At 39.8% G+C, this 13,500-nt stretch overlaps 3 protein-coding genes across 3 annotated transcripts in view; 2 read left to right on the top strand and 1 right to left on the bottom strand.

Annotated features, from left to right (window-relative positions):
• The window catches only part of LOC137260978 (uncharacterized), a 40,176-nt gene extending 30,727 nt beyond the window's left edge, over positions 1-9,449 (top strand). Inside the window, exons 3-5 of the mRNA XM_067798569.1 lie at positions 7,243-7,403; positions 7,968-8,143; positions 9,021-9,449. Of these exons, the coding sequence (XP_067654670.1) occupies positions 7,243-7,403; positions 7,968-8,143; positions 9,021-9,067 (384 nt within the window). The 3' untranslated portion in view covers positions 9,068-9,449. The remainder of the gene's footprint in view (positions 1-7,242; positions 7,404-7,967; positions 8,144-9,020) is intronic.
• LOC137260980 (MOB kinase activator 3B-like) overlaps positions 1-13,500 on the top strand; it is a 357,679-nt gene that overhangs the window by 91,250 nt on the left and 252,929 nt on the right. The window lies entirely within an intron of this gene.
• Positions 9,704-13,500, bottom strand: part of LOC137260979 (ras-related protein Rap1-like) — a 34,128-nt gene continuing 30,331 nt past the window's right edge. Inside the window, exons 4-5 of the mRNA XM_067798570.1 lie at positions 13,264-13,426; positions 9,704-10,149 (exon numbers count right to left, since the gene is read on the bottom strand). Coding sequence (XP_067654671.1) covers positions 9,878-10,149; positions 13,264-13,426 — 435 coding nt within the window. The 3' untranslated portion in view covers positions 9,704-9,877. The remainder of the gene's footprint in view (positions 10,150-13,263; positions 13,427-13,500) is intronic.

The following is a 13,500-nucleotide window of genomic DNA, read 5'->3' as shown; positions in this document are numbered from 1 at the left end:
TCACTTTGGGACTTTAGGGGGCTTTCTGACTCTGAATGATTTAACTTTCAGGGCTTTCAAATCTGTTGTTTATGTATATGGTCATTTATATTATGCGTTTTGGGTCTGTGTACTGTGTCTGTGTGTCTAGTGTCTGGTAATGGGTCTGTGTCTGGTAATGTGTCTAGTGTCTGGTAATGTGTCTAGTGTCTGGCAATGTGTCTGTGTTTCTTGTGTCTGTGTACTGTGTCTGTATGTTTAGTGTCTGGTAATGTGTCTATGTGTCTAGTGTCTGTGTGCTGTGTCTGGTGTCTGTGTGCTGTGTCTGTATGTCTAGTGTCTGGTAATGTGTCTGTGTGTCTAGTATCTGGTAATGCGTATGTGTGTCTAGTGTCTGGTAATGTGTCTATGTGTCTAGTGTCTGTGTGCTGTGTCTGTGTGTCTAGTGTCTGTGTACTGTGTCTGGTGTCTGTGTACTGTGTCTGTATGTCTAGTGTCTGGTAATGTGTCTATGTGTCTAGTGTCTGTGTGCTGTGTCTGGTGTCCGTGTACTGTGTCTGTATGTCTAGTGTCTGGTAATGTGTCTGTGTGTCTAGTATCTGGTAATGCGTATGTGTGTCTAGTGTCTGGTAATGTGTCTATGTGTGTAGTGTCTGTGTGCTGTGTCTGTGTGTCTAGTGTCTGTGTACTGTGTCTGGTGTCTGTGTACTGTGTCTGTATGTCTAGTGTCTGGTAATGTGTCTGTGTGTCTAGTGTCTGGTAATGTGTCTATGTGTCTAGTGTCTGTGTGCTGTGTCTGTGTGTCTAGTGTCTGTGTACTGTGTCTGTATGTCTAGTGTCTGGTAATGTGTCTGTGCGCCTAGTGTCTGGTAATGTGTCTATAGTCTGGTAATGTGTCTAGTGTCTGGTAATATGTCTGTGTGTCTAATGTCTGGTAATGTGCCCGTTATATATATAACGCCTAAGCAAGTTTATTTGATTATGCAGTCTCATCAAAATCAGACCTTGGACCTCACTACCACCAAAAAAGATTCTAAAGATATTCAATTCCGGGTAACGTGCGAACGTGACCAATCACAGCATTCTTTACAGGAAAGTGACAGCCCTACGATGCTGTGATGGTGTTAAGCGTTATACAGACGTATTGTGTATTGAAGTAATCCGGCATATTTTCATCGAACATCTAGGTATTAAATGTCCAAATGATCGGGTAAATGTAATTGTATTAAGGTCTTCATACCGAGAGCTTGATAAAATAAACATCGCCATGACTTTTACGCTTGTGTTAACAATGATCTTTAGATCGTTTAATCTAAACGTACGTTATAGCCGCCATTAAACAAACGACATAACGCCAAGTAACCCATGTCTTTATAAATCTCGATTGACGGAGTAAGCAGATACACCCATGTGATGAGTGAGTGACTGTGGTTTTACGACGCTTTTTAGCAGTATTAATATTGCGGCGGGGGACACCAGAAAGGGGCCTCACACATATTACCCATGTGGGGAATCGAACCCGTGTCTTCACCGTGAAGAGCGAACGCTTTGCCCAGTGTTACGAACTCGCCACCGGAGTTTTGGTATTTTTGCGGATAATATTTACTGTATACTGGAAGCTGTAAACAACACCTTTGTGGCACTGGCTCTGAACCTTTAACAATCAGTAACTGGCTCATTACAATCAAAATACTGACAGACAAAATTTAATCAGTAACGTTGATGACGGACGTTGATCTGGTCCACCACGGTCTATAACCGACGGACAAGACCATTTCATTAGAACGACTGTGTTAAAAGTGCGACTGGTCAAAGTGCCTTCAAATTGAATACGAGGCTACAGAACAGGGCTGTAAGTGGTAAAATGAGCAAACAGATGGTCATCACGGGGCTGCTTCGATGGAAACTGAATGTGATAGGTCCACGGGAAGATGGCAAATTCTGTGATAAACCTCCAGCGTGTGTAAACTGCTCTGGAAATCATCCTTCGTCGTCCAGAACATGCCCTACATGGGAACTCCAGTCCAAAATTTCGAAAATAAAACATGAACGAAATATCTCTTTCCTAGAAGCAAGGAAACTTGTACTAGCTCTTGAAAAACCAGGCCCATCTTATGCAGCTGCTGCTTCAGTCTCAATTCCAACTTCTAGATCGGTTTCATATCAGTCCGTATGTTGTCAAACTGATTATACATGGATGGAATCCTCTGCTCCGATCCTCACTACATCTCCTCGACAGTCATCTAGTTCTTCATCTCAAACGGATGATCCATCTACAGTTCTCTCACACTCGCCAATGACTTCAACAGTGAACATGCAGTCAGTACCGAAACCATCGTCTGATTTGAAAACGGCAACCAAAAAATCTGACCATTCTAATCGGTCTGATCGTATTCCAAAGGGTCAGCGTGACCCTGTACGGATACAGAATCGTTTTCAAACCTTAGAGGACATGGATGTATCTCCTCTCCCTCATCGGCGCACCACCAGTAAGTCGCCTAGAAAAGGGAAACACAGATACCCTGTACAACCACCTTTAACATGAACGTTTCTAGTTCAATCATTCAATGGAATTGCAGAGGTCTTAGGACCAATCTCAATGATTTGCATTTATTGATACAAGATTATAAGCCATCAGCAATATGTCTGCAGGAGACTTACCTTAAAGAAACTGATAACTTTGATTTACGTCAGTACAGTACCTACAATTCCTTCTCCCCACCAGGGACTAAAGCTACAGGTGGATCTTCAATTTTAGTTCGACAGGGTGTGATTAATAGCCCTGTCTTACTTCATACCAATCTTCAGGCTGTTGCAGTTAGAATAACTCTGCACATTGTTTTTACTTTGTGCTCTCTTTACATTCCCCCAACATCGTTGCTTCAATTAACTGATCTTCAAGCATTTTACGACCAACTTCCAAAGCCCTGCATCATTATGGGTGATCTCAATGGTCATAACCCACTATGGGGTAGTGTGCATACAAGCAATAAAGGAAGGTTACTTGAAGAGTTTATTTCAAATAATGATTTATGCATCTATAACGATGGCTCTCACACTTATCTACATCCTGGGAATGGTACTTATTCTAGTCTTGATTTATCTGTCACTGACTCAATCCTCCTGAATGAATTTGAATGGTCCGTCCATGACGACCTTTGTGGAAGTGATCACTTTCCTACAGTTCTAACACCTGTAACCCCTTCTGATGTTCCTCCGTCATCCAGATGGAATTTTAAGAAGGCTAACTGGCCTTTATATGAAACTCTCTGTGCTGACAAACTTAAACCTGACCTTTTCACTGATGTTGCTGATGCTATAAAGTGTTTTACTGATGAGGTGAACAACATAGCCAATGAGTGTATCCCTAAGTCCTCCGCAACTCCACATATTAGAAAACTGTGGTTCAACGATGATTGCAAACAGGCTCGGAAGGCACGGAAAAACGCTGAACATTATTTCCACCGCCATCCTATGGTCCACAATTTGAACAAATATAAAATTCTTAATGCTAAAGCTCGGCGTACTATTAAGCAAAGTAAACGCCATTCTTGGCGAACGTATGTATCAAAGATCAATGCACGTACGCCGATATCAAAAGTATGGAACATGATTCAGAAAATCAAGGGTAAGGGCACTAAATCCAGCATTCAACACCTTCAAGATGGTGATCAGCTACTGACAAACAAATCCGATATCGCAAATAATTTGGGTGAAACTCTCGCCAAACACTCCTCTTCTTCAAATTATGTGCCTGAATTTCAGAAATATAAAAGTCAGCAAGAAAAGAAAGCTATAAATTTCAGTTCAAATAATGGTGAAGATTATAATGAAATATTCTCTATTCATGAGCTTCATACTGCTCTCGAACAAGCTCATGATACTGCTACAGGAGCTGATCATATACATTATCAACTCCTGAAACACTTACCAGAATCTTGCTTAGAAACCCTTTTAAATATATTTGATGACATTTGGACTTCGGGAAAATTTCCGTCTTCATGGCGAGATGCTATTGTAGTCCCAATCCCTAAACCTGGACGTGATCATACTGATCCTTCAAATTATCGACCAATTTCTCTCACAAGCTGTGTTTGCAAAACCATGGAACGAATGATAAACAATAGACTAGTTTGGTACTTAGAGACCAATAACCTCATAACAGATATTCAGTGTGGTTTTCGTAAAAACAGAAGTACCATTGATCACTTAGTGCGTTTAGAATCATTTGTCAAAAACGCTCTAATCAATAAACAACATGCAGTCTCTATATTTTTTTATTTAGAAAAAGCCTATGACACTACATGGAAATATGGCATTTTGAAAGATTTGCATGACTTTGGACTGCGAGGCCGATTGCCTCAATTTATTTCCAACTTTTTAAATGACAGACAATTTCAAGTCCGAGTGGGTTCTACCCTGTCTGATCATTATAATCAGGATCAGGGTGTCCCACAAGGCAGTATTTTATCTGTCACTTTATTTAGCATTAAAATCAACAGTTTATCTAAGGTTTTAAATGATTCGATTGATGGATCACTTTTTGTTGATGATTTTAATATTTCTTGTCGCGGTAAAAATATGCGTACTATTGAAAGACAACTGCAGTTGTGTTTAAACAAAATTAACAAGTGTCTTGAAAACGGTTTTAAATTTTCTAAATCGAAAACTAATTGTATACATTTTTGTAGAAGATATAAACTGCGTAAGGACCCTGAACTATTTCTCAATGGCACTCCCATCAAAGTGGTAAAGGAAGCTAAGTTCTTAGGTATAGTTTTTGACTCCCATTTAACCTTTAAACCGCATATTAAGTCCCTTAAAACTAAATGCCTGAAGGCCCATGACTTGTTGAAAGTCATTTCTAATTGTAAGTGGGGAGGGGATCAAGCTACCCTCCTGCAACTTTATCGATCATTGATACGTTCAAAACTTGATTACGGCTGCATCGTCTATGGTGGAGCCTGCAAAAGCAACCTAAAACTTTTAGATTCTGTTCACAATCAAGGTCTAAGACTTTGTCTTGGCTCATTTCGAACTTCACCCGTCGACAGCCTGTACGTTGAGGCTGATGAACCATCTCTTAAACAACGCCGTATAAAATTATCTTTACAGTATATAACCAAATTATATTCCAACGAGTCAAACCCTGCATTTAACTGTGTCTTTAAACCTCTGTGTGAGGATTTCTATAACAAGAAGTCTTCCCTTGTTCCGCCTCTTGGAATAAGAGTGAAACCTTTCCTTTCTGCTGCTGGCATAACGCTAGACAACATAGCTCCCTCCCGTCTGATTTCCTCTCCTCCTTGGCAGTTGGTTAGGCCACAAGTAGACCTTACACTGACTACATTTAAAAAATCAGAAACTAATGAATTACAATATAAACAAGAATATATTCAACTAAAAAATAAATATTGCAATTACAAATCCTTATTTACAGACGGATCCAAGGACGGTGGCGCAGTGGCTTGTGCTACTGTCATTGGATCTAAAACAATATCTTCTAGATTACCCGATAGCAGTTCAATTTTCACGGCTGAAGCAAACGCCATATTGACGGCTCTTAAATATATTCAAGGACACCCTAAACATCAACAATATATAATCTATTCAGACTCTCTTTCTTGCCTTGAGGCGATTAAAAACGTATCATGTAAACATCCACTTTTAATAGACATTATTGAATTATATAATGATCTTTCTACTGGCTAGTATGACATCGTCTTTTGTTGGTTACCCAGCCACGTTGGTATTACTGGGAACACAATGGCCGATCGTGCTGCGAAGGTAGCACTCAACAAATCTGTGACACCACTTCTTATCCCCTACTCTGATTATAAAGCTGTTATCAGATCTTATATCCGGGATATCATGCAAAAGAGGTGGGACACTCAAGTAGGTATCAATAAATTACATGCGGTAAAACCCTCTGTTGGTTACACTTACTTGGGTTGTCAGTCCAGATTTGAGGAGGTCATCATCCGACGATGCCGTATTGGCCACACCAGGTATACGCATCAATACCTATTGAAAGGTGAAGATCCTCCGTTTTGTATCCCTTGTGATGAACGAATCACAGTCAAGCATCTCTTGCTTGACTGTGTTGAGTATTCCATCACAAGAGATAAATATTTTACATCACGAACTTTGAAGGATCTTTTTATCAATCATAGTTCTCATTTAATTATTGCTTTTTTAAAAGAGTTAGATTTGTTGTCTGAGCTGTAAATAGATAAATATTTTACGACTGGAAGTTTCAATTAGTAACTGAGATTGTTAGTGGCTGTATCCTCAAGGGGGGTTAAAGTACAGTAAAATTATTGTCCTCCCGAGAGGGTACGTAAGTCCCATAACATTCGAAGTATATAGTGCTGAGTAACATAGGTTAAGTGTCGATGTTTATATAGTGTTGAGTAGTATATGTTAAGTGTCGATGTTTATATAGTGCTGAGTAGTATATGTTAAGTGTCGATTTTTATATAGTGTTGAGTAGTATATGTTAAGTGTCGATGTTTATATAGTGTTGAGTAGTATATGTTAAGTGTCGATGTTTATATAGTGCTGAGTAGTATATGTTAAGTGTCGATGTTTATATAGTGCTGAGTAGTATATGTTAAGTGTCGATGTTTATGTAGTGTTGAGTAGTATATGTTAAGTGTCGATGTTTATATAGTGTTGAGTAACATATATTAAGTGTCGATGTTTATGTAGTGTTGAGTAGTATATGTTAAGTGTCGATGTTTATATAGTGTTGAGTAGTATATGTTAAGTGTCGATGTTTATATAGTGTTGAGTAGTATATGTTAAGTGTCGATGTTTATATAGTGCTGAGTAGTATATGTTAAGTGTCGATGTTTATATAGTGCTGAGTAGTATATGTTAAGTGTCGATGTTTATGTAGTGTTGAGTAGTATATGTTAAGTGTCGATGTTTATATAGTGCTGAGTAACATATATTAAGTGTCGATGTTTATGTAGTGTTGAGTAGTATATGTTAAGTGTCGATGTTTATATAGTGCTGAGTAGTATATGTTAAGTGTCGATGTTTATATAGTGCTGAGTAACATATATTAAGTGTCGATGTTTATGTAGTGTTGAGTAACATATGTTAAGTGTCAGTGTTTATGTAGTGTTGAGTAGCATATATTAGGTGTCGACGGTTAAGTGTTATATATCAGTATTACATATCAACGGTATTATATTTATGGCATATCGGATACCGGCATACCTTCTCATGACTTCAACACGTGCTCTCTGTGACTAGGTGAAGCTGGGGCTGTACGAGAACGGCACGGAGGTGTTGTCCATGACGTTTGACGGCGTGGGCAGCACCAGGGACAACTGGTTCTCCAAACCCCGACTACGCACGCATCCCTACACTGGAGATCTACATGCCAGTTCGCCAGTCTTCTTCTCCATCCATGGGTAGGCAGTTTACGAACGGGAAGCAGTTTTTTCTTTCTTTTTTTTTCTGTTGTCTTTATAACCTTGAAGTTCACGGCACCACAAAGCAAAACCACACATTATGACTGTTGTAGACGATGTCGGTTACTCTGGCACATTAACTGCATCCGGATAAGATGGTTTATGTCTGCTACCTCTACACATGTGCGAGAATATCCCATTACACGAACTTAGGTCGACCATTGACATGAATAAAATGAAGTCGACCTCAGTCAGTCAGAATAAAGCTTTCTCAAACTTTATGGTAGTAATTTCAAAGTGGCGACTTCCTGTCTAGACTACGCTTTGAAGGTCAGTTCAAACTAGAAAAGAATTATTGACCAGAACAACTCGGTTTCTAGAGTATATAACTAGTTGTTGTGATTGCACGTCAGTACCTCAAACTGAACAGGCAGACACACGATGATTTTGATGGTTGATGACAAACTGTCGTTAGAAATAGACCGTGAAAACTATGCCATTGTATCCTAATTGCGTAGAGCGATGTTCTTGCTGTTGATCACTGGATTGTCCTCTCACCAACAGGGACCTGTACCGGAAGTTCTACATCTCGACGACGACAATCTTCTTCAGCTGCGACAACTTCGGTTGGCTTATCGTACTAAACATTGTGGGCAACGTTTGCATGTTTGACAAGGAGAGTCCCAAACCACAGTTTCTCTATGCTAAAGGTCCGAAGGGCACAGCGTTCAAAAACCAAGGTTTGTTCCGTCAATTGTAAAAGTAAAATATCCAGTTTCAGTCGCTTGTGGTGTTCTGTCACGTGGTACTGGTCAGGATTCAATGGTTGGTCAGAAGGGGAGATAACTTGGACAGGTGACCGTATTCCCTGTTTTGATTGTTTACTGAGCTTCGGTCCTCTAAATACGTATAGCGCGTCTATCATTTGCTCATTTGTGTATAGAACTGTCTTCGATTCCACCATGGGTTCAATATGAGAAGCCCATTTCTGCTGTGATATTGCTAAATTCAGTTCCGTTAGGGTGGCCTAGTATTTAAGGCGTTCGCTTGTCACACCGAAGACCTTGGTTCGATTCCTCACATGGGTACAATGTGTGAAGCCATTTCTGGTGTCCCATGTCGTGATATTTAGATATTGCCTAAAAGCGGCGTAAAACCTCAGTGACCCACTCTTCGCCCAGCAGTAAATGTGTACACAGTGGAATGAAATGAATGTAAATGTTAACATTCCACGCCTCACGTTTTTTTCGTACGATTCCCAGGAGGCTGAGAACACAACTCGAGTACACACGACCGAGTGACTACTTTAAATGAATAGCGCATTGAACACGCTTTAGGGTGTTATCTCGCATATTCTGAATATGCACGTTGATATAATATTGACAGTTTCCATAGCATGAAGAATACAATTGTGTATTTAGTAAAGGCCCATAACTCTGTAGAGAGATGCGCTCCATACCTGTGAAAGGATCCTTAGTCCATTATGACCCTTGGCTTCGGTTTAAATCCAGACACAAATTACAAAGTAAAAATAAATTATACCATACATTAACACCGTATATATAAATTTCTTTTGGTAAATATCACATGAACGAATAATATAATTTTGTGTTTTAGTGTATGGAAAAGCAGAGGTCCTTGCAGTCTTTGTGAAGTTTGTGTGAAGACGGAATGTGAAGTGAAATCCTCTGAGAGACCAAATGAATGCCATGAGCCCATCATTTGACAATAAAGGATTTCTCCTTAACTGGCTTGCTGATAGTGACGCCGCTTCAGTGGCAAATATCTGTTTGAATTGTTTCCCATTTCAGCTTCTTTGTTGTTTTTTGTTAGTCGTGTCCTCTGCGGCTGGTTTGGTTCCGGCAGTGGCTCGAAGTATGATACAGGTTTGACAGTTCCTTGTTTCCGTGGTAAACGTCGCTTATGCCACGTTTGGCTTCCCTCCGGGACGGTGGTGTAGCCCAGCAGTTAGAGCGTTCGCTCGGCACGCTGATGGCCCTGGTTCGATTCCCCACGTGGGTACAATGCATGATGACATTTTCAGCCATTTTCTGGTTCTGGTAAAACTCACTTACTCACTCTAGGTTTAGAATGTATGAGAACACATAAACACTATCTGTATAGTCTCGTTAATGTGTTTGGCATGCGGTACTACTGAACCAACAGCAAATAGGTATACCGAAAGGATAATATGTGATTGGAAAAAAGATTTCCGTAAGAACAGAAAGCGGTGGTTGGCTGGGGTCATCATTTCTCGATCGTTATTTCGTCTAACCTGTTGTTTATCAAATATATGCATGTCCTCTCGTGAGTATTTAATAGCTTTCTCTACACAATACAATATGAACTTCATAACCGATATTTAGGAGCATACAAATAACACAACAGAAACATCATTCCATATCACATCAGGGAAATACCAGCATTGTCACCATTCACACCAAAGTTCACACACATGACGTCATCAAATGACGTCATCCTGTCGATTGTCTCTTGAGTGACTTCCGCTTTGATCGCAAGCTCAATCTGTGAATAAATCCTCTCACTTTATTGCAAGATTGTTCCTGGCAACGAGAACGCGACCGAACGCATCTCACTTGTCTAATAACATCGTGAAATATACTTCGCACCTTCTCCATATCCATTCTCGTTGAAGTCTCGTAAAATGCAGTTCCAATATCAAATGCCATGTCCCTACCATCAGACACAAGAACCTCTCGCTCCGTGAAAGCGTCGCCCTTGTTACCTGCAAAATAAGCATCGGTCACATGCTGTCACGACTCATCTTCAAACTGTTAAATATTTTACAATCAAGTTGCACAAATACACAGAAAACCAACAACCGTGTTTCCAAGAGTATCGGTATCAAGATCGAAATACATCCAAAGATATTCGTGTTTGATTAAAGTAATATCACACACAAATTAAGTATGTACATTCAGTGTCCCTGTGCACAGAATGTTCCAAGCATTGTTCCAATGGGGGATATCGAACCTGGGGACTGCTTAAGCTTTAACATTTTTTTGTAAACAGGGGCTTTATTTTGACATTACGTCCGTTTTGTGTTTGGTGAAAGGACGCCCTTCTGGTTTTTCTTGGTTTGTTCATGGCGAACACAACAATATGGCCTGTCATTTTACACGATAATGTTTGGAATGTTTAGCTTATTTATCATATTACCAGTGTATTTTCTATAGTTTGTATAATCAACGATTAAGTTATAGTTATCATTGGGTCATAATGCTTAGAGTTTTGAGTTTGAGTGGTGGGTAACATTTCGTATAATGGCAATAGCATTTTTAGCGGCAGGCGTTTTAGACAGCGTTCCAGAGTTACCTGCCCTTGTCAATCTGTTGTTTACGTGCTGTTCGAGAAAGTTCTAAGTGAATGGCGACAGCGGTACATTGCTCGAATGCTCACACATACACGGACTTACACTCGGAATTACTGGTGTTGTGTGTCTCTGCCTATCAAAGTCTTTTTTTCAAAGTCAAAATCAAAAGATGTTTATTGTACAAGAGGCCCATATACATTGGAGCGAAACACGTGAAATATTATACATGTGGTGCAATGTGTAGTAATTAGTGATTTAAACAGCAAATCATGATAGAGGCTTAAATTATGTACAAATAGTTACCTCGTAGATACGATAGATCTGCAAACAAAACGTTACGTTTAATAAGAGCATAATTGTCAACAACATTATCTATATCACCATCGTTCGACACAGTCTCCTTGACTACTGACTTTGTAGCATGTCTGCTCTGTCTGTAATACCAAGATTCTGGTGAGTTAATATTTGATATTTGTGATCCACTACCTTAGACTTTTGCCTCAACTGCATTGTACTAGAAGTCTGTATTGTGATTCATCGTAACTTGCTCATTGCTTACTCAATGTATTATTGAATATTTTAGACATGTCTGTGTTATATATTGTTTGCTGGTTCAGAGTGGATTTGGTAAAGCTTTGTCACAGCAATTTATCAACCGTAACAATAACAATATCTGAATGCTAATGTTATCCACTGATAGTTTCATGTAAGGAATACAATGGCACAACAGTATTTCTCTGCGGAATCGTTGTGACGTTGCATAATACACTTATGAAATATAACACGTTTGTTCCCGTCCCAGATGACATTGACAATAAAAAGTATGTAATTTCTGTAGTCACTTGTGACTTGAACTAAATGGAGGTTCATCTGATTAATGAGTATATGTTCATCTATAGATTAGACGCCGCTTTATGTTTTTAAAGACATCTTTCCGGAGTGTGAGTCTGTGAAGGCGTTCAGATGATGACGATATTGCACAGTATTGTTCATGAGATTCCTATCATAAGTACGGTCGGATAACTGATCTATTTCATTCAGCAGTGTTGACCATGAGGCATTTAGCACAATTACAGTTTGATCTACTTGCACGTGGTGCTGGTAACATACTGAGTTTCTGTTGGCATTGAATGGCTAATGGTGTTAATTTCACAACATCTAAACTGTTTGATTTGGCGATTAGTGGTTATACATTACAATTATTGATAGACTTGGCAAATTATTAATGAATGATACTGATAGCATCAGGACGACTTGGCAAGGTCATGACAATTGTCATGAGTTTATAGTGAACAATAGGTCGCGTGGGAATTTAATTTTCATTCCAACTGTAGTCTTCTAAGCGTTACTCCTGTGTATGATATTTGTAAAGCGTCTATGCAAGGACAACATGCTTCTACTATTACTATTATTGTGTCAATAGTCGTGCTATAGTTTCTCATTGTAATTCTTTTCTGTTGTCGTTGTATTAATTGAAGAAAGTCCCTCACTGAGCTGGGATCATGTGTCTTTGAAATATATATGCAAACCTTTTGTTCCAATACCCAATGTTCGTAAAGCTTCGACACTGATATGATAAACTATATATTTGGCCTCAACCATTGACTGGATCACATTCTCTTCGTCAGCAGAGAAATTACGACTTCTCTTCCTGTTAGGGATGCAGACGACACCTTGCGTTTCTATTTTTGGTAAACCGGAAGTAAACAGAAAACGGATTCGTTGGATATGTGGACGCTAACCAGTGACGTTGACCACACTGTTAAATTCTGACAGTGACGTTAACTAACGGCATCACTAACCATGATTTGAACAATGCATATTTAACATTCGGTTAGCTAACTAACGGTTAAGGATTTAATCGGCAGTTTGGAGTTAACCGGCGGTGAAGATAACCGTGTATTGAACAACCGGACCTTGGTGGTTTAAGCGTTCGGCCGTCACGCGGAAGACCCAGGTTTGATTCCTAACATGGGAACAATGTACGAAGCCCATTTCTGGTGTCCCCTGTCGTGATATTGCTAGGATACGTGATATTGCAAAACAACACCTTAATACACAGGCAAGCTAACACTGGAATCTAGTCTATTCTCGACAACATTCGGATACCTACATTTTCCTGGCTCGGGCAGAAAGGTCATTTATAATACACAGTCGCATATAGTCAATATTACAAGTAAGTATCGAAACCGTGATATTAACATCAGTGCTGTGTACACTTTGTCTTGCCGACAAAATTTAAACGTCTAGGCTAAATCAGTTCTACACGGTTCCATATGTGGCTGATCGATGGTACAGTTGAGCCCAGAAAACATATGGGAGTTACCTACCCTTGTGACACTGCTCAGTATATGTCGCAGTGTGTCAAGTTAATACGCATCTTCATCAAAGATGATTCTGCGAAGATGTGAGTGGGAACATAGGACCACACTGCTTTTCGGCACTGATGTTCAAGATTTTACGTGCGCTTCAAGTGGACCCGCTGTCTCACTCGGTCACACAAGCCTTACCTACTTTGTCACTTACCAACTAGCACCAATGGCGTGTCGCTATTGTTTCTGATCTTGTGAATAGCTTCGTGGACTCGTGATGCAGCGTCAAAGCTCCGTTTGTCGGTGATGGAGTAGACGAGGATGAAGCCGTCTGCGCTCTGCGTCAGTGATCTCACAATCTGATCGTCGTCATCTCCCTGAAACATACGTCCTGCTCGTTCGAGTCATCCGGCAACTTTCTAGTAAATGGGATTTACCCGACTTTCATGGT

This window comes from Haliotis asinina, chromosome 14 (genome assembly GCF_037392515.1).
Source record: "Haliotis asinina isolate JCU_RB_2024 chromosome 14, JCU_Hal_asi_v2, whole genome shotgun sequence".
Classification (NCBI taxonomy): Eukaryota; Metazoa; Mollusca; class Gastropoda; order Lepetellida; family Haliotidae; genus Haliotis; species Haliotis asinina.
This window is presented reverse-complemented; position numbering and strand designations above follow the sequence as displayed.